Genomic DNA, 27341 nt, shown 5'->3' with positions numbered 1-27341 from the left:
GTCCCTTTTTAAACAGCTCCTCAAGAATGACGCTTTCAGCCTGGGCATTGATCAAGGGGCTGGCGTAGACATACTGTATGAGTACACACTCTTTCTCTGCCTCTCGCTTTTATCCTCTCAGGCTCCCCTTCAATCTTTGTACACAAAGTGACAAAGAGAAGATAAAATGTCTGATTATTTTTAATAAATTATAAAATTCAAGGGAGCCGATGAGACCGCAAGACATTCTTGATATATGCAATTTATTCTCAGAAATATGTGGTCTTTATGGCAATTGAAAAAATGTAATTAAATCTAAAAATATTAAAATAGAATTACATTTAAACGTTACTATTATTATTATTAATTGATGATCATTAAAAATCCCACCCATAAGACAAAATCAACAAGTATGGCATTCTTGTTCCATTCCCATATCCAAACAAAAACTAGGAAACACCTAAGACTCTGGAAACACCTATAAAACCTATATAATTACTCTTATTAACACACCAGGGAACTAATTACACACACGTTTACCTTGAAAAGCACATTCCCAACACCCATCCTTACCACAACATTAGGTTAGAAAACTGGATTTTTTTAGAACATAACTTTCTTTTTTTTGTGTGTGAATGAATGAATCCTGCCAGTAAAAATCTGTTTAATTCAAATAAAAGTCTGCAGTGCTCAACCCTCCCCCATTAGCTGTCCCACATTGCTCTTTTAACAATGCCGTGCATCAACGACCTTCCCCATAAAACCACTAGTCCCGCTGACACGAGCCCCATTACTTTACATGTCTTAGTTTAGGATGGTTTCTGGTATTAACGAGAAGTGGAGAGTAGCACAAGGCATTAGAAGGCGCGTATCTCAGTGTTAGAGGCTAGAGTGCCTGCCGCCCCACGCTCAATGGATCTCCTAAGAGGCTTGCTGCGAGCTGGGGCTTCTGAATGCACCATTCTGGAACCCGATGGCAAAGGCACCTTGAGCAGGGATTTTCTCTCTGCTGTTCCCTCTAATTCCCCACTCTTCTCATTTCCCTGCTCGAGCTGAGACACAAAGCACACTGCCCAACTGAGATGGCCGACTCATTTCGTATTTCTGAAAGAGTTCGAATAATTTCCTTAAAAGTGAACGGAGTCGCTTGGCGAAACATTTAAGAGAGGAGATTTGGTGGAGTGTGGCTGAAGGAGCTGTTGTTTGATTGCATTCGGTTCGGAGGGAATGGAAGTCGAAAAATTCAATTCAATATACTCTCAATCTCCAAGAGAACAGGGGGAGCGGGAGAGACAAAAGGAAGGAAGGTAAATGGAAGACAAATCTGATTGTGGACTGTGTCACGATTTCACATTCCACTTTCGGCCAGCATCTAGCGCTCTCGTCCAATATCAATCATCCGGGCCATCCTATCAGTTCCTCTCACTTTCTTTTGCGCTGTCTTTCTTGGACGACGATAGCTATATGTCTTCCTAGGATTACCGATTGCCATTGCAGGGTGGTTGGTGAGCAGACAGGAAGACGAGGAGTAAAACCTGGATAACGTGATTGAATTTCACAGCAAAAAAGAACATAACGGTAGCTGAGAGGCGTAAAAAAAGGCAGACATCTCAGTGGCTCCATGCAAGGGGTGGTGGGAATCTAGATGGGCAGTGGGACAGAATGGGTTAGGATGTAGGGTCAAGGCTGGCTGGACTGGGCCTTGAAGGAAACAGTGTGGCAAAACTGAGCCACACGAAGAAGAGACAGTTGGAAAATTCCGTTGAAGTTGTAAAACACTGTGAGGTCAATTGTCATTTATCTATCACTTCCTCTGATTTTAGGCATTACTCGTGGGTAAGGTTAGGTTTACGTGTAGAGATATGGTCACAATTAAATTTTTGGATTAAAATGTTCCAGAGTCAACACAATATGTTGACCCAGGAATACATGGAACAATATCAGAATGAACGTCTAAGCACATCTTCTTTCTAGTTTTATAACCATCATTATACATAAACATAAATATATGCATGTAAACGAACTTTCACATATTTGTTTGATCTGTTCATTGCTCTGCATTTTTATGTGAGCCAGAAGCTCAGAAAGTACAGAATTATTGGCTCCAGATCACGCATGTGATATGACTCCACATCAGGGGGCTGACATTTGTGCCCTGGAAGTCTTGTTTCCAGATTGGATCAAAGGGTGCCAGAATAAAGAGGAGAAGTGGACTCATCTTCAAAACCTGCTTGTACATAACATGTGGAAAGACTAAGTCTCCTCACTCTATGCCTGTACACCACAATTCAAAAGCTTGGGGTCAGTAAGATTTTTATTTTTCATTTATTTAAAATTACAAAGGTTTATTAAAGGTTACAATGCACTTTACAAGGTTACAATTATAACTATTCATAATGTGCATTTAATTCATTATATATTGCTTTGCGTAATAATTAATTGATAAGTGTTATAAGATTGTACAGTAAATTGAGGTGCATTAAAAATAATACTTAATGCATTAAAATGCATTAAGTTTAGTGAAAATTAAGTAAAATGCATTTTACATAAAGGTTTTAAGGAAAGCGAAATTACTGAAATTACTTTTACTGAGAAAGGATGCATTCAACTGATTAAGGTTAATGTTACAAAAGATTTAGAAATATATACTGTTCTTTTAAATTTTTCTATTCATCAGAAAGGACCAGTTCCCACGACTAAGCCGCACAATGGTTTTAAACTTTGATAATAATAATAAATGTTTCATGAGCAGCAAATCAGCACGTTAGAATGATTTCTGAAGAAAATACACTGAAGACTGGTGTAATGAATTTATGAATGTTTATTATTATTATTTTTATTTTTATTTTTTTTGTTAAACTTTTCAAACATTTTTAAAGTTTTAAATAGTAGTCTATGTCAAAATTTTGTCAAAGTATCTAATTCATAATATAATCTAGTATCTGGATGCATAAAGATTCATATTTAGTTCACTTCATAATATAATCTAAAAGATACAGGCAGTTTTCAACGTGATAATGTAGCATGACTAGGTTCCCCTCCATCTGTTTATCTTCCTCGTATTTCAGAGTGGTCATACCACAACCTCAAACCTGATCCATGAACACATTACAAAGATTTCTTGTCTAACAGAGTTTGAAGTGACATAACTGCCACTGCCTATGAAATTCCCTGTAAATCTCTGTCCATTCATTTAGTTTCTCCCTCTGGCCTTACAAAATGCGGTGAACCAGACAGACAGGCAGCAGTGCTGTAAGACCTGGAAGCACTTAGTCAGATACGGATCACTTCCTCTGATTTGTCATAAGAAGCAGTGAAACAGTGGAAGCATGAGTAAAGTGTTTGTGGTTAAGAATAACCACAGTGACAGACTGATGACACTTAATAGAAAAGCACCAAACACATAAATTAAAGCCTTTGACATCCTCACTGATCCATGTCTGACTTCCCCTGTTTGGCAGCAGGAACACTCCCTCGCTCCCCCTCTCTCTCTCTTTCTCTCTCGCTCTCTCTCTTTCTCTCTCACTCTCTCTCTTTCTCTCTCTCTCTCTCTCTCTCAGACATCTGGATACTGTGTCAGCGCAGCTGCACTCGAGTGGGTTGACACTAAGGCCGCGGGGTCTGCCAAAAGCCAACAGGGTCAGACACCTTCCCCTCCACAAAAGCAATGATCCCAGAGCCCTGGTATCTCCATGTGAGCTATCTCGAGCCAAAGATCCTTACACATCATCTACTTGGCCTCTCAAGAACCAACTGCTGGGCTGTGACAGAGTTGAGAAAATAAAATATGTTGAGCCAAGATATTGAGGATGTAGTTGTGATCTGGATTTTCCTTCCAACATGGCGTCAAGCATTTGACATTCAGAACATTTGAATTTATGTTCATAATTGAATTATCAGTTTTTAAAAATTCAAGTGTGACATACGCAGGTCAGAAGTGGTGAAATGTTTATTCACTTGTCTAATTAGCATCAGTCACCATAAATGCACAAAAGGGCCAAATGTCCCATGGGGCTCCTTTCAGGGAGAGCCGAATCACTGACATGACAGAAAAAAAAAATCAACAGGATCTCTGACACTGCCAGCGAGAGATATTCTCTTAGCTAAAATGCCTGTCATGGGGCCACTATGGGTCAGTTTTTTCCAAAATGGTTTCATTTTCATTCTGTCTGGGCACAAAATTTTGACTGATTTACATTTCTGCATTTAACAGACGCATTTATCCAAAGCAGTTTGTCAAGGAGCCAACAATATTTGTAACATACAAATTCAGATTTGAAACAAAAGTCAAGAATACAAATGCTACTAAGTAAAACAAAGGGTCTACAACTTTATTAAATGGTCAAATCACTGAAAGAGTAAGACATTTGGCAAGTGGTGAAAAGTGGTGAAGCCAGTTTAGCCAACTAAAAAGTGTCTGAGAGGAAAAAAGAGACTGCATTTCAATTATGCAATGGTGTCATTTAGTCAGCTTGTGTAGATCTGAAATATAGTGTTTACTTATTAAAACAAGTAATCTTTTATTACAAAATCGAATAACCAAGACAGATTGACCTTGCGTGACATTTCACTGCACATTACTACATTAAGGTAACATCCAGAGCATTAGCATGTGAAGACCGCAAGCCTGTACCATTTCAGAGGTGAAGCAAACAGCAGGGCTACGGTGAGCGGTCAAATTTTTTACAAGCTCTTGATTGATTAATGTAACTGGTGGAGAAGGGTTCCCAAGAGAGTGTGTGGGATGTTCTCTGATATGCAGCAAATTTTACAAGAAGCAGTGGTGGGCTTGAAAGTGGTGGGAAGAAAAGATCCCAGCCAAAAGCTGAAGTGAGAAATCCATCAGGAATGCACTCTTGTTCTTTTTATCCCCCTCCCTTTGCTCCCAACAGCTGCTGCCATAACTCTACTGTATTTTCCCCCTCTCATTGTTTCAACTATCCACATGGTTGACAAGCTGTCAGGACCAGCGGTGGGTGGAGCCATAGTCCCGTGAATGCTCTGTAGCATTTACATGCACTTTTAAAGTCCAAATCCAGTCAGACTAAAACAAGTAATTTATCATTTAAAAGCATTGGTCCAAATGAAATTCTCCGTGTTATGTCAATGCTACAAAAGTCAGAAGTGACACAAAGGTAGATATTCAGTTATGCCTTAAATCATGTATGTTTTGACAGAAGAATGTAACCAGATTATGATTTTCTCAATTAAATAGCAACTACTTATTATATTGTCTGTTGTTTCTCTGGAAGATGCCATTGACATTTTGATTAAAAAGTGAAAAAAAAAAAAACAGAAACAGTAAATGCATGCATGAATAAATTGTTCAAAATATAAAATTCCAATAACATGCATTTAGAAAATAGATAGTTAATTTCAAGCCAACTTTGACAGAAGTAGTGTCATGTTAGCCACCTGATCGTGTTTCTCCGATACGGCTGACAGGAAGAGGCCTGTTGTGTTTTTCTAGCACTTTCTTTGAGATGAGCGGTTGCATTGTTACACGCGTCATCAATCAGAGGACCTCAGTCCAGCAGATCTAGTGACACTTTAAAGCTCTATAGACCTCGAAGCACTGAGATCTCATTGTGCCATCTGTATCTCCAACTGAGAGCATCAGTCTTACGGTTACCATCCTTTCATAAACAAACTTCATAGATGAGCACAATTAATAGGAAAGTTCTCCCAAATAAATTAGTTCTGCCATCATTAACTCACCCTCATGTCATTCCAAACCTGTATGACTTGCTTTCTTTAAAAGAAAAGGTTTCAAACAACACTGATTTCAGTGTTACAGTATGTGTGTTCAAGATTACAATTTTTCATTTTTAGGTGAATTATCACTTATCAAGTATTACACTCTTAAAAATAAAGATGCTTCATGATGCCACAAAACTTTCTTCATGGTTCCATAATGAACCTTTAACATTTGTTTCACAAAAGTAGTGAAAGAAGGTTCTACCTGTACTCTGGCCTCAGTGAGCTTGGTTCTCTGGGCTAGTTCCTCTCTGGTGTAGATGTCTGGGTAGTGTGTCCTTTCGAAGGCCTTCTCCAGCTCTTCCAGCTGCTCGGCTGTAAAGGTGGTCCGACTGCGCCTCTGCTTCCTCTTCAAGGGCAGGTCTGGTTCAGACTCCACGTCCGAGCCATCGTCCATTCGACCTGTCATAGAGGACAGATAACGAAAGAGCTGAGTGGGTTGTGCATGGCGCTAAAAAAGTCACGCACTTACCAAAAAGCTCTCTGGTCATGAATGCTGTCATCATACCGATTTGATGTGTGTAAGTGAATGTGGATCCGAAAACACAGATGGATTGCAGCACGGTGAGACGGATTCATGTGGATTTCAAGCGAATATTATTTCAATGCATAGCTATTTATATAAGCGAAGCTCTTGTAAATACAATCCCACATCAGCGCGAATCCCAGCTCGCCCCGAGGCCACAGAGGGAAAAGTGGGGGGAGTTAATCTCCGCAGACCACCTTAGCGATCCTCGCACCGGTGCTAAAATGAAACAAAACTGGCACTTTGCAAATAACTCAAGTTTATTTCATTAAATGCCATTTGCGATCTTGCCGTCTTTTAAAATAAGAGCGGTGGATTATCTGTCAGATGCAGCCGTGTCAACTACAGCATTTCTGTTTAGTGGTTAGCTGAAGAAAAGATGAGAAACAATGAGCCCAAATCTGATCTGATGCAAACCAGAGGTGTGTGGGTGGCAATTCAAGCCAAGTAGCTTAGTGATGAAACGAAAATGACACATTAGCTTATCCGTGCTGTGCGGAACACTGACCTTTATACAGGTGTGTATGCACGGTGCTGATAACTTATAACTACAAATAATTGCAGCAAGAATTAATATTAATAAGTAAACATGAAAAATTGACAAGTATTCTGGCAAAAAAACAACAACAACCTCACAAACAATAGAGATTCAAAAAGATGTACCTACGTCCCATTCTTTGGTCACATTTCCACATATGACAGGGAAGATTTTACAGCCGTTTTTTATCATTTCATTTGAGTTGATTCCTTATTTATTTCCAGTTTGGCTGGCACTGGGCTGATCCTTGAAAATCCCCTCAGCAGCATTGGGGGCCTAGCTCGGCAGACACTGGCCTTAATCCAGGCCATGACTTCCCGCTAAATTGAAGCTATTCTACATTAGTGATGGCTGAACCCTGGCTTCTTATTGGCTAATACTGGTGTGGGCTTCCAAGTTTGGCCCCTCTGAGTAGGGCTGATTACAGAGGAGCCGAGTGGGGTGCTCTTCGCCTTTATATGTTAAGGCTGGGTAAAAAATATTTGTATTTTTACCCACATAATTGCAATATTAATTTAAAAGATCCTGATATATATAATAAAATCTCAAGATATTGATGTTTGCATGAATGACCTTTAAGATCCATAGAAGCTCTCCACTGCACTAAAGCCAGCAGTACTAAGGCACTATTACTAAGGCTGTTCACTGAAAGGTACTTTGAGGAACCCAAAATGGTTGTTCTATGGCACTGCTGCATTCTACATTCTAGGCATCTGCTTTTTGCTAGTACAGTATAGTGAGAACTGGTTTTTCAGGCCAGGTGAAACATAAGATTTAGGAGGTAATTCAAGGACATTAAATCTTGTCAACAACGGCAGATCAGTTCACTCCAGTTCCACACCATAGGGGACAGCAATGAGGTGAGTTTGAGAAACAGAAATGCTTATGCAAACTTCTAAATTTCTATTTTTTTTTTTAATGTGATATTGGTTTGGTCACAACAACAAAAGCTAACCAACTGAAACACCAGATTACAGAACGAATCTGTTTGCACGTCTCTGTTTGTTGGACGGTTCGACTGAACATCCCAAAAATAGCCTCCAAACAAAAGCACAACAATGAAAGAGCCATCAAAGTGGCTTCGACTCCAGGCCAGCTCTGTCTTTTAATTAAACAAGGAATTATGGGATTACAGGGAGGTTCTCATTACAGGCCACTTGAGGAGTCCTCTGGTAGATGTCTTTTTGTCTCCTAGAGCTCACACTCAGGAATTCTCGACGGATTACACATGGCCGTAGGACATGAGGCCGCATTAATTAAATCAATTCCTTTGCCTTTTCTTTTAAGATTCATTTTGCCAACACTCTCCCCTCATCTCAACATTCTGCAAAAATCATACTGAAGTGTACATATATATTGGAACTCATGTTCTTTAAATCCCTTTGTTGGTTTTAGAGAGATTGTGACAAAGTGATTTGCTTTTGACTTGCCATGACGACCACTTGAGGCCAGTGCGGTGATCTATACTGTTTTTGTGGAAAGTGGCCACCACTTTTATCAAAGACACAACATTGAATTTATTTGTTCTTCGCTATATATGCTGCTAGACATTAAATTCTGTCAGCATTTATTCAGCCTAATTCCATTTCATACCTGTACTAATATATATATATATATATATATATATATATATATATATATATATATATATATATATATATATATATATATATATATATATATATATATATATATATATATATATATATATATATATATATATATATATAAAGATATAAAGAATGATCTCAAATGAAAAAAAACTACACTACCTGTTCGCAGTTCAATATTAAAATATAAAGCAGTACAGCTTCTTCTCAACACTAAAAAATATTCATAAATGTTTCTTCAGCAGCAAATCAGCATATTATAATGATTTCTGTAGGATTATGTGACACTGAATTAAAGGCTGCTGAAAATTCAGCTTTGCCATAATTTAAAGAATAAATTACATTTTTAAATATATATTTTAAAAAATTATTAAAATAGAAATATTACGCACCCCAAACTTTTGAACAGCCACAATCCTGCCACAATTATAAAAAATAAATAAATAAAATTTGTTTTGTAACAAGAGAACAACTTGTCAATCTCCACACATTTTTAACTTCAGACAGAATCAGGGGGACAAATCTAAGGAACACAATTTGAAAAGCTACAAGCTCGATGCAGTTGCGACTGCATGACTGATGAGTGTTCTGCCACGTCCCATTCTGCCCTCGTCACAACAATTAGGATGTCATTTAGCTGCCATAACAGACAACCCACAAGCTGCTCCTCAGCCAGCCCTGCAGAGACAGATAAAACCTGAATAAGTTTGACAGCACTCTCCTGCTAAAGGTCAGCATCTCTCGCTCTCCTACTCGCAGTATAATGAGGACAGGATTATGGAAATGAAACAGACGCTGATGCAGATACGCGTCTAAACCTGGACCTCATCTTTGTCTCTGCGAGATCCCACGATTGACATGCTGGGTCCCATCACACGAATGCAACCATGGCAAGTGCCCAGATCTGTCGAATGTGCTGCGGCATAAATATAACTGAGTATGACACATTTTGTCTGAGATGGCCTGGAGCATACAGCAGCGAGAGCTTTTGAATAAAAGGTAAATAGAGCAAAAAGTGGGTTTTAAAAATAAAAAGGGCTCTTCGTCAAAGCACTAATCGGAAAAGAACAGGAACATTCCAATTACAATAAAACAGGCCTCTTAAATCTATTAAAAAAATTGAAGGGCCACTGATAAAATGTTTTTATCTTAAAATGTGAGCTTAATTAAAAAATTCCCTGTGAATTTTATTCCTTTATCCATGTAGTCCTCCAGGGTTTGTGATATTGTTCAAATTGTTTCAGTATGTTTCAAGCAAAAGATTTTTTAATGATTTTTGAAGCAAACAAGATAATCTGACAGCGAGTGAGTGATGTTTTCTTTCAAACAAACTCTGACAAGTACTGCATCTCCAAATCCTATTATTTTCCGAACTTAAAAGTGTCTCTTTGCATCTCATCAGTTATTAAGAGTGAACGTGCCCCATGGGATGAACCTGATTTGTAGCACTTACACATCAAAGACAGTTAATCAAGAGTGAATTGGCCTAATATATCTTGAATATGGATTTGATTGAAAGCCCTTTGGTGAAACTGAACCAGAAGAGTCGCTGTAACACGTTCAGACTGATTCGCATTGATCTGCTTCGTGCCGCCAACCTGACTGAGCTTTTTGTCGACAGCTGGGTCTAAAACTCTCAGAGAGCGGCTATACTCGTCGGACAGTGATTAACCGCTACGGGTGAGGAGCGACTAAGGCCAATGAGGAGTCATGACCACCCAACATAAGCCTTTAGACCACTTCCATCACCGATGAGCCTGTGAGCAGATGGGATATTCATCATCACGGCCACACTCAGACCTCTTTCTCCTCTGTGTTGTCTTTTTATTTTCTTTCCCTCGTTCTTGCTCTCTCTCCCCTAACCTTTCCTGCCACATTCTCTATGTAAAGAGCTAAAGGGCCTGGGGTAAAGTGCTCGTCCACAGCTGCACATTCCACTAAGCTTAGCATGGTAGCAAACATTTACACATTTGTCTTCATCAGAGTTGGCTCTCAAAACAACATTATACTCAGGTTGGGTCCGGTATTCAGCGTGGCACACAACTGACCCCTTTGTTTCCGACATACGCATTCATCTTCGAGACTCCAGATCAATAATAACAGTGAAGGTACAGCAGCGTCTGTCCCGTTAACTTTTAAATGACCATCATTCAAAATGTCAGTTAATTCAAACTCTCTGGCCATATGGGTAAAATACTAGCTATAAAAATATAATAAAAATATATAGCCAAAAAGAACCAAATGGCGGAATTTGAGAGGCATCTTGGTGCTGAAAAGCATTTCTGTACATTCATTAAAAAAAAGATTTTAGGTTTGGCAGCAATGTCATAAAAGAACCATTTTTGGTTCCCCAAAATCATCGTTCCCCCCAAACGCGTATTTTAGTGTGACATTTTAGAAATCTAAAGAACCATTTTCGCTATAAAGAACCTTGTGGAATGAAAAGCTTTCATGGATGTAAAAGGTTCTCTATGGAACCATAGAGGCCAATATAGAACCTTTATTTTTAAAGAGCGTAGGGCTGTCACTTTTAAATATTACAGCCTGAACACCACAAGGAGCACGTTTACTTTTAAATTTAACTTTATTTCCTTGCTTGATTGTCAAAGTCAGAAGTCTCTATAATAGTGTGGGTTGTCAATATGACTGAGGGCTGTCTTTCAAGGTCAGTCAAATGCATTGTTTTTTTTTTACCCAATAATCATAAATAGCATTTTTGAATCTTTGTTTAAAAAGGAACACAGTTTTAGGAGCCATGTTTAATATCTACGGTTATGAATTTTAACAAACACATTAACATAAGCAAACATAACAGAGATCCTAGTAATTAATTTGTCCAAAGGAGTCACATTTCTTTAAATAAACCGAATGCTACATACAAAACCAAAAAACGGTCCTGTGCTAAAACACGTTCAATTAACATTTGCTTTCTGCTCCATGTTCATTAATTTCTTTCGTCGGGATAAAAGAACACCATTGAAGAAGGGAAAAGGAGGGAAAGCGCTGTAATTTTGGCTCCCACAACAAACAATTAGCCCTCCATTCTTTTTGGAGCATTCAAAAACATTTGAGAGAAAGAGAGGGAAGATGTGAAGGAGAGGTGATGGGTGATGCTCTTTTATAGGTCTTGTCATGTGCATGAAGGCTCAGTAGGCTTTTTGTCCGCCATGCCTGTGTGAGAGTGTGCTCACCTTAAACAACAGAGGACTCGGGGGCCTCCGTGGCCTTTCAGGCCCAATAGAAGACGCACCTTAGGGGGCCATTTAAGCCTGAAAAGAGGCCTGACAACCCTGTGCAGCTCTGTGGGGCATCAATAAATGCTGACATATTGACTCTCTGTGCCCAAGCGCCACTGGAAAATGGTGCCTGAATATGAATCCATTTAAGGGCAGGGAAAAGGGGCCGGCGGTGCAGAAAGACAGCGAGAGGGACACTCTAAGGATGGCTTGTGTCTCTTGGGTTTCAAATGCTCTGGAATGCGGTGACTGAAAAAAAGAGTTTTGACAATGAAACTATAACTATTGACAGATAGGCTAAAGAACTGGTTAGGATAATAAGACCTACTTTAGAGGTCGCGTTAAAGAAATCACGTTTCGCTGAAGTTATCAGATCCACACAGAACGTGAATGTGAAGATCACATCTGTTCTGCTGTATTAGCTGAATTTCGTTGCAGTGCTATTTAAGAACAACTTCGAAATGGTTCTTAAAATATCTTTAGGCAATTAGGGGGGAATTCTTTATAGATATGTGCAGCGCAGACGATTTGTTGGGAAGTGCTGACTTTACTTGGTCAATGGAAGGGAGAGAGCTCTAATTCGGTTTCTAGCTGCGAGAAACCGAAAGCCAGGTGTCCGTTTACTTCCTGCTCCCTTCTTTCTTTTAATATCAAATTTTCATTTCCTGCGATTGAGATCTCCCTAATTGAGGTCAAAAGCAATCAGGACCGTGGAACTTAATCAAATATCTAAAAGGTGGGAAAGATGGCAAAATCAGCCATTTAAACTAGCATGCCTATAGCTTATTAAACTATAATGTGTGTGTCAGAGAGGAAAAAAAGACATGAGCATCCCTCAGCACATTTTAGTCTATATGAAAGATTTTACCTGCCCCATATAATATACATTACAGGCAGAAAATTAATTTACTCATCCTTGTGAAAATTAAATCACAAAAAAAGGTGCAGGATTTATGGTGAAACTAATAAAATGTACAAATAATAACAAAAAAGTGCAAGTAAAAAAAGGAGATATTTTTCCCAAACAATCAGTGGGGTGCAATATTTTTTTTTTTTTTTTTTTAAATAAAACAGCTCACACATTTAAAAAAAATATATTAATTTGTGTTGCACAGAAAAAAAACATACAGTTTTTTTAAATGGAAATATCCTTTAAATACTTTTTAAATGCCATTGTTAACATCACTTGTCTACTAACTTTGTCAAATTGGAAAACATTGGCCTCAGATAAAAGTTTCCTTGCATTACTGCAATAAAGTAAATTCGCAGAAAACTTTATGCGTCTCCATGTGAGGCCTTCCCTGTAAATACTGAGGGTAAAACTGCAGCTGAACTTAATTCCATCCTCACAAAGATGTTTGTGTTATCATGGCTTTATGTCTTAGCAAACTACCATTTATTAAATGCAAAGCCTTTATCCGCTTTTCCCACAGGGGTGGCGTGTGTCTCTTCTCAAGATAAAACAGTTGCGTAAACAAAAAAATGCTGAATGTCAATTTTACCACTGACTTAGCTTATGGGAAATAAATCTTAATATATCAATGTGAGCTTTTAGTGGACAGCCTAGGGCTTAAATACAAATGCCAAAAGTGAAAATAAATAATAATAAAAAAAGGCATAATCTTATTTCCAAAAGAAAAGCAGATAAATAATCAGAGATGAAGAAAAGGTTATTTGAAATGCGTCCATATGCGGTGCTTTCTTCTTAAAGAAAGCACTCTGTCGAAACGCAAACCCTGTAACATAAACGAGGTGCTCTGATGTCTTTACGTACCAGCGTCATGAACGCAAATTTAATAGAGGCCGTAATAACTCAACGCTGCAACCAGAACAGTTGTTTTTAAATGGCAAATCTCATATCAACAGATGCAAAAAACTGAGCCGCACTCGCTTTTGTATACTGCGGGGTGAGAGAAAAAAAGTCAATGCGGAAAGAGTAGCCTGAAGAGAAACTGACAATGGCTGCATAAATAAGCCCATTAGTTAAAAATGTACGACAAGTGCCCTATTTGAAGCCTGCGTGGGGAGAGGGGAGCGGGATAGACTCCCTCACAGCTGCCTGGCCCCTCTGCAGCTCTCACACTGCCCCGCACATTCACCATTTAAGTTGGTGGAAAAAATCTGAGCAAATTTCTGATTTGCAACACTCTAGGAACATGTTTATTGTCTTTGTGCAAGTGCAAAACACACACATAAATAAAGCTAATGAAGAATCTCGGGGTGAGGCTGCTAAAGAGCATAAAATGGGAAATTTTATGGCCATAAGTAGCGTGGGCTGATGGTGATTTTTAAGCCATTGGACCATGTTGTTCAACACTAATCATAGGACTGATGCGGCGCAATTGCCCTCCTCACTTAATTACTGTTACCTACTATATGGGCCATGCTTCTTTAGTTATCAAAACTGGCCAGAATTGTAAGGGTATTTTTATGACTGCAGTATATTACAGAAATGCCACCTGTTATTCTATGGTCTTTACATAAATCTCACTTGCACCATGAGACATTGAGGGTTAAAGGCCTTTTATACTGTACCGTGCTGACTTTATATCTAGTGCTTAAACATCCAGTCAAAAATCATAGCGACTAAATTATTGCTCGGTGATCAAATCTCCAGTCTTATATTTTCATAGTGCATATATATTTTTTTTCACATGTCAGAGAAATTCATCAACTAGTTAGCGGTTATTAAATTACACCGATGTAAAGTTCTGCGGCGAAGGCTTAAATCGATTTTAATCATCCACAGCTTATCATTAGTGTAACTTGCTAAAATCACAGCAGTAATTCTGAAACCATGGAAATCGCTTGTTTGTACATGTTTTTTGGAGCTGGCAACGTGAAAGTCATTTAGGAACAAGTACATTTTCAGCCCAAACTAAATTGCTTTTATTCATGTCTAAACAGAGTCGACATTGTGGACCGGAGGAGAATGCAATTATACTCCTCATGCCAGAAAGACAGCGGCGCATGCTTCCTCAACTTTCACTAGCCTCTTTATGGATAGTCCTCAATAAATAACTCATTATGGACTTGAATACATGACACGATACGATGCTTGTTTAAAGGGACAAGTAAAAAGACAGCTTAAAAAAGTCACCGAAAAGACAAGCAGATGTTACAAATGAACCCAATAGCATAAAACTGAAAAAAGTACTTTTAAAAAGTACTATATTTTATTTGTTCACATTCACGAGCGTTTGAAAATAAAGCCGTGCAATTTTGTTTATTTCATACTATTTTGTTGTTGTTTAGTTAGTTGCATTATAATATTTTCGCACCAGATACGGCATTCAAAGTAGAAATATTAAACACGCCGCCTGTCTACATTTTGAAAACTTTAAACCTTTACATGGAAGCCCTGTAAATCCCATTGGCTGCATTAAGACAAAATTCAAACCCTACAAACAGGCAATTTCGAGTCATTCACTTGGAAAATGCTCTGTTTAAAACGTCAAAAGGAGGGTGACTCTTTTCATTTGCTCTTAGATTACCATATTTCTCCTCGGGCTTGTGACACCTGCAGCCCACTGAGGGCGTGCAGAACATAGGACTTTACTTCAAACAGCCCAAAGGCTGTGGGTTTGGGTATTGACTGGGATTGAGCTCGTCCAGCTTGGACCCTCCTACCGCAGATGTACATTAATGCAGGAAAAATACAAATCTGGGCAGCAGAAAGAAAGGCAGTTCCTTTTAACATGCTGTTGTCTAGCTTGATCGTGTCAGTTTGAGGGAGCCCATTCAAAGGTATTCATGCATCTGCCTTTGAGGGACAATGGCAGCTAGTTTATAAACTGTCTCTTTTGGCTGCCTAAAGGCTTTAGACGCCATTGTTTTGCTCCTCTTAATAAACTTTTGGAGGAGTTCATCAACTTGCCTGAATAGCCAACGCAGAGAGGCCAGAGACACAGAATAACAGCCGGTTGGCTTTTCCCTTTTCTTTCTCCCTTTTGAAGTGACTATCTTTAAATCAGGAAAAAGGGCCGTCAGACACCAGAATAATTTTTGCTCAAACAAAAAAAGCAAACGGCCAGAGAAACAAAAAGTTAATTCACAGAAGAATGGGGGACTTGACTCTTTAAATGAAAACTGATAAAGGTGCGCCTTGAAACACAGTCTTAACTCTTCAGCATCGCATGGTAGATTTGTTCCTACAATAATTAATGAGCTAAATGATAATTAATGGCCTCCATTATGCAAATCTTGATGGCATTTTAGTCAGAGCAGATTAAATTCAAGTAAGCTATTTTATTTCAAACCTTTTGTCATTTAGGTCAACTAAAAACTAAAACAAATAGAGTGTAAAATGACAGACTTCAGGCCTGTGAAACATGACATGGAGGCATGAATATGCTTTTATTGTTTATTTGAAAAAGCATTTGCGCAACTCAAGCGAAAGAAGATAAGTTAGGCAGCAATTCTAAAGAAATAAACACGAATTAGGGCCAATCTATTTCGACATCCGTGTTCAAATAGGCTACTCTCCACAGAGCCCCATTCCATTAATTTTGTCTAGTCGGTGACCCTACAATGATAGTATTTATTTAGGGTATTCGTACACGGACACCTGCAGTGAATAAACACTGCCCGAGCAAATTCTCATTTGCACAGACACTTATGTGGACCGATACGTTTCGACGTTTGTGCTCGAGACGTTATGAGATCTATCGGCGAAAGGTTACTTTTCCCTTTGGTCTGTTTACGAGTGTCCTGAACCACGTTTGGCACTCCTGCTTTGTGGAAGGATTCCCTTTTGTTAGCTGATCGGTCTCCCATTGGGTCTCCAGACAGGATTCTTGGCATTTGTCGGCAAAAATGAAAGCGGGATTAAGGAATGGCTACTGAACACTCCATGGTAAAGAAGTGGGCAGCAATTCCCCCCATTCGACCCCCCTCTTCCACTTTGGTAACTCCTCTTTTCGTATATTTGTATTCCCAAAGAGGCCATTAAAGCTGGTTTGAAAGCGATACGAACAATAAGATCAAAATCAACAAGTCGAGTCGTATGTTGAACGTTTGCTAGTCTTTGCTTGTTTCTTTAAATTGAACATTAAAGCATAGGCTGCATATGCGTTTTCGTTTTGCTATCAACTCCGTGTGATTTATTCCGTAGTGTATCCTATAAGCTTTATAAAACAGTCTTATAGTCGATAGGCTCCACATTCTTGATATATTTTTATATAGCATATTGCTATAAAGCGTGAGGTTATTAATTAGCGACGTAGGCTATACGTTTTGCTTCAGGAATTAGAAAATGGCTCGCAAACAAAACGATGATTTTATTGGTATTTCAGCTTCTCTTTGTACCAATGGATTAAACATCCAGTTCTTTATAAGGTCACCGAGAGTTTCGTGCTCTTCCAATTATATAGGGCAAAGCACAGCACTAAAGCGATCGCGAGTCCAGGGCATCAAAAACACGTTTGTGACATTATAGGAAGCCCGGGGGCCGATACTTTTATTGGTGTCAGCAGGAGTTTTCCCTAGTCGTCTGTTCGTTTTGTTCTTGTGGTCCAGCAGGATGCCCCCCCACTCCACTGCACAGTGCAAATCTCGGCGAACGACAGGGATTTTTGACCAGCTCGTTTTTATTTAACTTCCCAAAACACCCCGTACGTTAACGTATGTATTGTCAGGGCTTTGATCGAAAACTCGGTTTCGTTTTATTATAAGGGGTTACGCTCACTTTTATACGCGAAGGAAAAAACATCCACGTGTCCTCTGCAGTGGACTTGTGAATTTCAGCGAATGAAATGATAGATTGTCCCTTTAACCAAAAAAAAGCAGATATCCAAAAGCCATTCGCATAGTAATATGTGCACTGAGATAGATAGTCCTTGTCCCACATGGCAAGAAATACTTTAATTAATAGACAGGCCGTCTTGAAAGCAGCACTGGCAGCCTGTAATATGATGAACTCCCATTGTCGTGGTGTCACCACAAATGTTTCCGATAAGAAAAAGCACCCAAGGATCAAAGACTATAAGCCTCTCAATTTCCTCCAGACGCCTCTACTTTTCTGCACCTACTTTCTATTTTTTTTTTCCTCTCTCTCCCTTAAACGTCTGAAACACACACAATCCTCTTCATCGCATCTATATGATCCGCCCCAGGTTAACAGGTCAGCAAAGCTGTTGAAAATAATTGCGTATTGATATTCCGTTCAAGGGGGCTCACGTAATCTTTATACGTTTTAAAAATAATTTACGTCAAACCGCCTGACTCTTACGGCACGCCGTTTAGTCGAAAGTGCACGGCTATTTTTTCGTAGTATCCTATAAAATATCATTTAAACGATCCGCATATATATATATATATATATATATATATATATATATATATATATATATATATATATATATATATATATATATATATAAAATGTCATAACTAGCCCAAAACGAATTTAAAGAGAGAAGTGTAAGAATGCATCCGTCAAATGTAAGGAAAACAGAAGGGCGCTCCCGAATTCGACATTCGATTCGTTCCGCGAATTAGGGACCTGGATTTGGCGCGGGCCTAGTTTTTTTGTCTGAACTTCATCCTGGGCGAACGTTCGCAAAATAATTTCCTTAGCGAAGTGCAGGACTGAAGTTAACCGGCATGTAATTCAGTTACGCTGCAAATGTTTCACAAAGCAACGCCGTTGACACTAAACAGGCGCTCTGGTGTCGTGATCTCTGGATTAGCATATTTCACGGCGCGGTCTCGTCATTAGACGACGACCCAGCGAAGAGATCGGTTGGCTGTACAAACGCCGGACTTGTTCTATTAATTTGCGCCATTGTCACTGTCCGTCATACTGACCAACGACAGTCCCGTCAAATTATGCGCGTTCTTATTACAGCTAGCGCCGAGGCTAATAATAGCAAGGTGTCCGTGTTACAGCGCGTTTTATTAATAGCCTACAGTGAAAAGAACAACAGGCCTAAATATAAGCTCCAGAAATACTAATAATTTGTACGAGTAGACTAATTCTGTGAATAAACGTAAAAAAAAAATATGTAGGCTAAATTTGACCTGAATGATGACGGTAGTAATAATAATAATAGTAATAATATTTTACAAATACTCCCTCTCCCAAAATTCCAATAAAATGTGTTGGGTAGCAGTGTAGGGAAAGGGGAGGTTAATCCGAGTTTAATACATTGATGCAGAGCGCAGGACCGCGGCTGTGATGATTGTGTTATCTCTTCCCAACATTTGGGTCTCCCTCAATTTCAGCCCAGCCAAATAGCTGCGAGAAAGTGCAGATGGAGTGACTCTCGATGCCTGAGGAAAAATATTAATAGCTAAATAACTTCCCCATACTTTCACTAAATCTCTCTCTCTTTCTCTCTCTCTCTCTTTCCATTCCAGATGGATTTGTTTGAAGTGGTCTCCCGACTCATCCTATGGTCTCTTTTCTTCAAACGAGGCTTATTTCAAAGTCTCAAATATACAGTATAACTTTCGCCTCTCTACAAAAATCTGGGCGCTACACCCGAGCGCGAACGCTTTTCATTCCGTCGGCGTGATTGGCCTTTTGCGGCGTTCATTTTAGAACGCTCCGCCGAACGCGCGCTCTATTTCGCTTCATTCGATTTCCGACGTTCTTTCGCGATTGTTAGAACTCGCGTTTAAACGTGGTCGATTTCTACAGCCCAGGCGATTCGCTTTCAGCGTGGTCACTCAACGAGTTCATTGAATATGCTGCACGTCACCTTTTCAGTAATTAAATGAGATCGAGTAAGAAACGCAGGTAATCCACTGATCTGTTTAAACGATTGTTTGCGTTGTTCTGTGGGACAAGCCGGTTGGTTAAATCAACTGAACGTAAATGGGGGGGATCCGTCGATCCCCGTTAATTGGCTGACAAATTTTTCTCTGGGTCAAATGACATTTTATTGGTCGAGTAAAGTCCATGTGGTGCACGCGCCTGTCGTGCCCTGTGCGTTAAAGAGATCGGTGGATGACAGAACGCGTGAAAGCATTCGATAAACACCAAATAACCGGAACCCTTTGGCGATGGTTTATTTCAGGAGTCACTAAATAACAAAACACTCTTCTGCAGCGGGTTTTGGTTCTAAAGGCAGAAGTCATTTTCCTTCGCTCATTAATTTCACACAAAAAAAAATGCTCAATTTGTCCACAAATGGCGTGCACGGGCTCTAAAATATAGCAAAATACAATAAAACAATATTATCAAATAAATATACGAACAAATGTGAGAAGAAAAAAAAAAGTTAAATCTCATGAAGTTGTGCCGAAGGCTAGCCAGCGAGGGCCGTTTAAAGATGAAAGCGGAGAGAAAGAAAAGGCTCAATTTAATCTGCTTTAAAACCTTTCAAAATAACGTTGTGCTTGGAACTCGGCGAGCGAGAGCTGATTGGGGATAAATAAGTTTCTTACTATGCCTGTGAGCTATTACACCCATCTCCAACACAGTCGCTTGTTCAAAAGACACGTTTTCATTACGAACTCTAATAAGTCTTAACATTATTAAATGCCAGTTGGATGATCAAGTGAAACAAGCCCCGAGAAAAATCTTTTTAAGTCTGGAAAAAGATTGCGTTTTAGCCCCGTCTCGTTCGCGTGACGCCGTATAGCTAAAACGTGAAAAGACGTTTCGCGAAATGTAAGACATTTGGAGATGTGAATAAACATTACTGATATTTACAAACAAACAAACAAAAATATTCATGAAGATACGCGTGCGTTCGTCAGATGGAAAGTATATTCATGTTCGCGATGCACGGCGTTTAGGGCAACGTCAGGGATTTTTAATCACGGATTGCCACTTTGTATATCCGTAATCCAATCGCCGTGGCGCACGCGGGCCTGTGGCTCTGTCCACTGAGGCTGTGTGAGGGGTTTGAGTTTCGCGCGCAAACATGTGTTCTAAAGCAACGCAGATCTCACGTTCATCTCGCGCACGGTTAAAAGCCACTGTAAATAAATCAGGGGGGAAAAATCCGCACAATCCGCATCCTTTTCACCAACAAAACCCCTTTGCAACATTTCAAAACTTAAAAAAAACCACGCCGTTCGCTTATTTATTATTATAAAAAAAAATAAGTAATAATAAAACAATTAAAGCCGACGAATTTCTTACAAATAACCAATGTCTAAATAGCATACGCGTGAAGGACGAGCAGACATCTAAACCAGCTCTCTGAACGTCAGCTAAGAAACACAATAGCGACTCCAAAAAAAAGAGCGGTGGGCATTTCCAAACAAGAATAAAACATTTTGCACCCTCCAAATCTCATTTTATTCCAACAGACGATTCCATAATATTACAAAACTATCTACCAGCAGGGTGTATTGAATAATTCATCTCTCCGCGGTTCCCCTCTTGGCCTTTTGTTAAAAGTTTTTCCCCCCTTTACGGATTTTTGAATGTGAAAGGAAGGGTCCCATTCCTTCTTTCGAAGCCTTGCTTTTAGGCTTTGCTTTGTAGCATAGATTCCTCGCTCCAAAAGAGCTTCAGTGAAGCAGAGATCTTTGGACTGAAGTTCATCTTCAAGTGTAAAAAAAAAAAAAAAAAGAGACTGTCACAAAACCGACAATGTTTTGTAGCGTAAGACAATCGCATTGTTTGCTTAGTTGAAGTGTTTTTTTAAGTGTTCACCTATTAAACAGACGATTGCATTATTTAAAAAAGAATAATAATAATAAAAAAATTAAACACCCCACAATAATTTAAATGGGGCTATTACGCCGTGGCTACTTGTTACCGGTCGCCAGATGGAAAGGTCTGTTAACGTGCGAATAAGCGTGCCGAATTATCGCGAGAACCAGCGGGCAATGTCGAACTTATGGGCTGTAATTGATATTGATTGCCACATCGGTCATCTGTCAGTTACCGTTTTCAAGGGACCGTTTACTCAGCGTCAAATGAGTCTGTCGCACAAATAGATCAAGGCCTAAATACCCTCCGTCAGAGCCAGTATAAATACACACTAAATCAAACGACTAAATGACAGTTCAACAAGCAGAGAGAAAGCGACGACACAAAAAGCAAACGCCCAGCAAAACTCAAGCGCCAGGTTTATATCGACAAGAAGTCGTCAGGTGTTTTTTTTTTTTTCTGCGTCTGAGATTAAAAGTGAATTAAAACGAATTACCTTTGTCTCCCAGTATGCCGTCGATGCTGTGCTTAGTTTTTTTCTCCCCGCTGTCATCCTTTTTGTCACAGTCCTCCTCGTCGTCTTTTTTGCCAAATCGCGCACGAAGAACCCGACTGATAGAGCTTACTGATGGGACGATCCAACATAAACAAATCAATAAAAGTGAACTAAATAAACTCATTTAACCAATAATAATGGGCTGATAACAATAGCATGATAATACTGATCGTCTAATAATAATAAAGTAGGCCGGGCGAAATAAATAACATCCGTAATTTATAATCAATATAGCTTAGTTTTATTAAATAACAATAGTAATAATAAACTTATTATTATTAATATTTTTATTTTTTAAATAATTTAATGAGACTTTATATAAAATGATTGTGATAAAAAAATGCCTCTGGAGGTATGAGATATTTGATGTGGACATGATAAAAAAGGGTCTGCTTACCAGAAGAGGCCTCACCTGAGGGAACTGTGCTTCTGTCACACACCCCGTCCTTCAGCAGTTTATCCCGAATCTCCCAGCTGAACATGCCGGGGTTGTCGCGCTTGTATTCTTCGATCCGTTTCTCCACGTCAGGTGTTGCCACCTGCTTTTGTGTTTGATTAAAAAGGCGAGAAAATGCGCAAACGCGAAGAGAAAGGAAAAAAGGGGAGGAAAAAAAAAAGTATGGGTGAAAAGAAAAACAAAAAAAAAACAGGAGAACAAATTTTAGTACAAATTGTAGGCTGCACCGTGCTTCCTTTTCCTCGCACGCGCCGACTTTTCTTAAACTATTTTAAATAAAATATTTTATTAGCTTGCAAATAATACAAAAAAAAATAATAATAGCTATAAAACCCCATCGTGCATAACGACGAAAAGCGTAATAATAGCCTGCACTTACTCTGGGTTTGCTTCCTCCTATTGCTCCGGGACGGATCGAGCCCGTTTCCTGATACCGGCAGAGGATTTTGGACACGCAGCCGTGGGAAACGCGAAGTTGTCGGGAGATCACGCAGGGACGGATGCCGTGGTGAGCCATTTCAACTATTTTGTGGCGGATATGATTTGGCAAAGGCCTACCGTTGATGAAAACTCCGCCAAGCTGATTGACTCGACCTTGACCCAGAGGAGTTGAAACTGCAGTGAAGAAATGGGAATTAAATCGAACTTTGGCTCGCTTTCACTGAGAATGCAGGCTTCCGGTTTACCCTCTCAAATCGGCTGTATATATATATTTTACCCTCTAAAGTCGGATAATAATTGTGGTAGGCTATACGAATACAAAAACAAACAAACAAAAAAAAAACACCAGAAGCACTAGCAGACCATTTTTAAACAGCCTGTTACAAAAATGCATTGATAAATAATTGTTCTTATCGTTATACATTTCAAACAGTCTATCGGTTAGAAAAGCACATTGATGAATAATTATTCTTATCGTTCTACATTTTCATAAATCGCAAAAATTTTATGTAAAGCGTTGCCATTTTTATCCTGCTTGTGAGAGAAGCGCTAAGAACCGTTTCCTGTCAGTGAACGAAAGACAATTCATCAGAGATTTTAATTTAATGTCATTTACCAGACCCAGCATAACCCAGGCCTGCCTTCGTTATTCTTGCACCGGGCGTCGTTCAAATACTTGTCTTTAGTGCATTTTGGGATTACCTTGCGAGCAGATCGCTTCAACAAATCTTACGACGACGGACAGGCTTTATTTGAACCTTTAAAATAAGAACATTGCCAGCAACAAATTGGCCCTGTAAAAAACTTCTTCTTTTCATTTTTTCATTTTTAATTCTGGTGTATTTAATACGAGCATGCTTTCTGCTCATCAAAACGCGGCGAAGCCAATATATCTCTAATATATTTCCATAAATATAGTTCTCTACAAACATATAAAAATCGAAGAGAAAACGCCAATCGCGCATCGGCGTAAATCATATTCAGTCGAGCACCTGGCATACACTTCAAACTCTTTAAAAACCTTTTTGGCTATAGGATATCCGCAGGCCTGCTATTATTTATAACAATTAATTGCAGCAAAACAAAAGTACCCTGATATCCGTCCAACCAACCTTCCAAGGGGAATCCAGTGCGCGGATAGTTCTGTCCCGGAGCCGGTCGCATCATTCGGGGTACTGTTCCCGGTAAAGATGACATTCTACTTTTAATAATTGACGAGGCACAATAAGGCTGATGTTTAAAATGCGAAAGCAAGTCCAGACTTGTTGATGGATGTTTCCTAAATGGCTAAAATTCGCTTGAAAGTCCTCTTTTCGAAAAAAGGGGGAAATAAAAAAACGTTATCCAGCCACACTACCGCGGGGACGCGAAACCTCCAAAAAATCAAACAAAGATAAACACCGTCGTTTTGTGCGGAGGGGGTCATGAGCGAAAGAACGACCGCGGGAACAAGATGCAGCGCGCGCCGGGGAGGGGGTACTCCAAACGCTCTCGAGTGAACAAAGGTTACTTAATTCTTTGCAGTGTTTTCTTAAAAGGTCTGATAGTTTTGGATGACAAAGTCTGCTTAGGGGTTGGGAGTAGTTGAAGTGGATAACTTTAGCGCGCGGTGTAGGAGGGGTGTCGCGCGCGCCGATAGGCTCTCGCGGTCTTCTTTTATTCATGTGGGCACGGAGGGGAACGAGCAAGTTTTTTTTCCCGACCAATCACAAAAAGCAGTGGGTAAGACAAACACGCACGCACACGCGGAGTGCCCAGCTTTTCATTCACTTCATCGGATCGCCTTTGAGCGGAAAACAATGCGAACACTTGATCGATCTACAGCCATTCGGTGCGATGCATAAAAGTCACGAGCTGCTGAATATGAAATATTCTTCGGTTCTTGCTGTCCCGTGTAGAATCACCTACAGATACGTGTTTTATTCATGAGTATGCTCTCAAATGTTGCTAGTTGGCCTACTGTACAGGCAAAACTGTGCTTTCCACTGTATGAACGAAAACAAACAAATCTTGTGCTAATTAATTTGTTCTGTAATATCACACCATATAACATTTAATAATGTTCCCTGCATGCCTTCACTGTAAGCACTTCAGTGTTGCGTTTTGTAATCTATTTAATTTAACACCACTCCGCTACATCTCTCCACAACAACCAAACAAAGGCAAATAAATAAATAACTGCAGTCATAACTAAAAAACTCGTTTTGCAGATAAGGAGGAAAAACTACATTCAAACAACCACGGGCCTCATAAATGATATAATAACCAACAAATGCGTGCATTTTTAAAACCCGAGGTGAGGCTAATGAATGAAAAATATGCTACCTCGTACAATAATAATAATTGATAGATAAATGTTAGTCATCGTGTTTAACAACCGCCATTCAAAAATCAATGAACAACATTTATATACAAGTTTATTTAACATTCTTTATGAACTGCGATATTGTTATATATTTGAAAGTTATTAAAGTGTCACCTCAAACTGTTTTAAGGTTCTCGCATCACATAATGAATCGTTAAAACGCCTTCGTCCATAAGACAGTCCAAATTAGACTCTACTGACAGTGTTTGTAGGAGTCAGGAAGAAAGTCGTGAAATGATAGCGCGCGCAGTCCCGTGATTAAAGCACGCCAAGCCCACGATCGGCAGTGATCGTGTAGTTCTTCTGCGTGGAAAGGGACGCTTTAGAACATCAAACACTGGAATTCAACTTTAAGAACAGACAGGCAGTAATGACTCGAAAGCTGCGCTTTGTTCTCAACAATGGCGTCGTTAATTTGTGTGCATTGCTGGTTAATATATACTTCCACATGACTAAGCATGTCACATCCCGAGGGACCGGGAGCCTCTCGCAGACCTCGGAGTGAGACGCAACTCTTATTACCGGCGCGATTTATTTGGGAAGACTTCAACGGACGTGTCTCACGAAGATGTATGAAATTGAGATAAAGCCATGGGGTCAATTCCAGCTCGTTACTTGCGCTCAGTCTGTATGATGTTGATTTATTTTTATGTACAGCCCACCTTCCCGATCGCCCAGTCGTCACTTTGAATGTGTTTCACGTCGCACATGCAGTGTTTTTAAAATAGGCCTATGTTTTGTTCAGCAAGTAATGAGATTAGTAAATTATGAAATAAACTGCATGAAAGCAATACGAACCTAAACAATATGCAATTTAAATTAGTGCTTGCTTTAGCCTATTATAAACACGCGCGCGCGCGCACGCACCTAGGAACATTGATAACAAAATATTTCCTGAATACTTTTTTTCTACAATAATACATCGGAATCTACACGACACGTAAATATTTGTTGATTCAAGTGTGCTCACTGTTAGTCTAAGGCGAAAACCATGCTGCATGGGCAGAAGTATTCTTTAACTCCGAGCGACAAATTATAGGGCTTGCCACTAGATGGCAATAAAAACCCAAAAATGCATTTCTTCGATTTTTACTCCAGGATTTCACTCCAGTTTATAGACATAAATACACAGTCAACCAAAAGCGTTGGCTTTTTACACACGAGATGGCACGACTTGTCTATTAATTGCATGAAGCTTTTAGAAACAGACTCATATACATATAAATCACTAGCGTTTTAGCCCATTGCTCTCCTGTGGACGCTAAAAAGAAGAATGAGAGAAGTGAAAGCCAGAGCTCCACGTCTGAAGCATGAAACCAAGAGAAGGGGAACAAGCAAAGAGAGAGGGAGAGAGAGAAAGAGAGCAGGTGCACCAGATCACACAAAGCCCAGCAGACGAAGGTTGACTTCCCTATGACACTTCTAGCACTGGGGCAGAATAACATTCCAGCTGGAAGCGTTTAACGGTGTTAAATCACTGGCTTGGTAATGACATTTTGTCCCCATACATCACTGGAAGCGAGGGAAGGAATGTCCGCGAGGTAGGCCCGTCTTTCTCCCAGGCATTCCTACCCATTTCCACAGCACAGTAGCTTAGCGCTGATCGTCTGAGGTACTTCAAAATAACTAGCAAAACAGGTGAGCTCAGCTTTCCAGACAGGAAATACTTTTTTTCTGATATTTTTAGAGGTATTAACTCATTTAAATCAGAAGCAGGAAAAAACAAATACACACCTTTTTACTTATTATATAATACCATTCAATATTTTTGTTGTTCTTCAGGTCTTTGTGAAAGAAACAAGAAAACCAGCGTTATGGCATCACAAAAAATAATTACTTTCAACAAAATGTTTCTTGAGCGTCAAATCAACGAAGTTATGATGCTGGAAAATACACGACTGACTTACATTTTTAAAACATGTTAAAATAGAAAATATTTATATGCCGTATGATAAGATTTTGCTAAATAATTATTTTGTGCATTCATGACCAAAGGAAACCTTGGCAAGCGTATGAGAGCTGTCTTGCGAAACCATTTCACAGTTCACAAAAACCCAAGACATGAAAATATTTTGAAGTGATATTCTGGTTAATGAGGTATCGCTGACGTGGAAGGAGCTGATCAAGATGATAAAAATAAAGAACGTATACCATACATTTATTTAATAAAATATTGACTTAAATTGAAACGTTACACTCCATATTTAATTCACCGGTGTTATTCCCTTGCAGTCTCACAATAAAATAATGGAATTTAAAGCTT

At 39.3% G+C, this 27341-nt stretch overlaps 1 protein-coding gene across 5 annotated transcripts in view; it reads right to left on the bottom strand.

Annotated features, from left to right (window-relative positions):
- pax7b (paired box 7b) overlaps positions 1–27341 on the bottom strand; it is a 58530-nt gene that overhangs the window by 25414 nt on the left and 5775 nt on the right. Inside the window, exons 1-5 of one of the 5 annotated variants that reach the window (XM_043224558.1) lie at positions 23805–24346; positions 22652–22887; positions 22213–22357; positions 21756–21884; positions 5942–6138 (exon numbers count right to left, since the gene is read on the bottom strand). In XM_043224558.1, the coding sequence (XP_043080493.1) occupies positions 5942–6138; positions 21756–21884; positions 22213–22357; positions 22652–22887; positions 23805–23910 (813 nt within the window). In that variant the 5' untranslated portion in view covers positions 23911–24346. Of the gene's footprint in view, positions 1–5941; positions 6139–21755; positions 21885–22212; positions 22358–22651; positions 22888–23804; positions 24347–27341 lie in introns of those variants that run through there. The other 4 variants (XM_043224559.1, XM_043224560.1, XM_043224562.1 and 1 more) reach the window with 4 other exon arrangements.

This window comes from Puntigrus tetrazona, chromosome 23, assembly GCF_018831695.1.
Source record: "Puntigrus tetrazona isolate hp1 chromosome 23, ASM1883169v1, whole genome shotgun sequence".
NCBI classification, from domain to species: Eukaryota; Metazoa; Chordata; class Actinopteri; order Cypriniformes; family Cyprinidae; genus Puntigrus; species Puntigrus tetrazona.
Note: the sequence above shows the minus strand (reverse complement) of the source record. Positions and strands in the feature narration are given on the sequence as shown.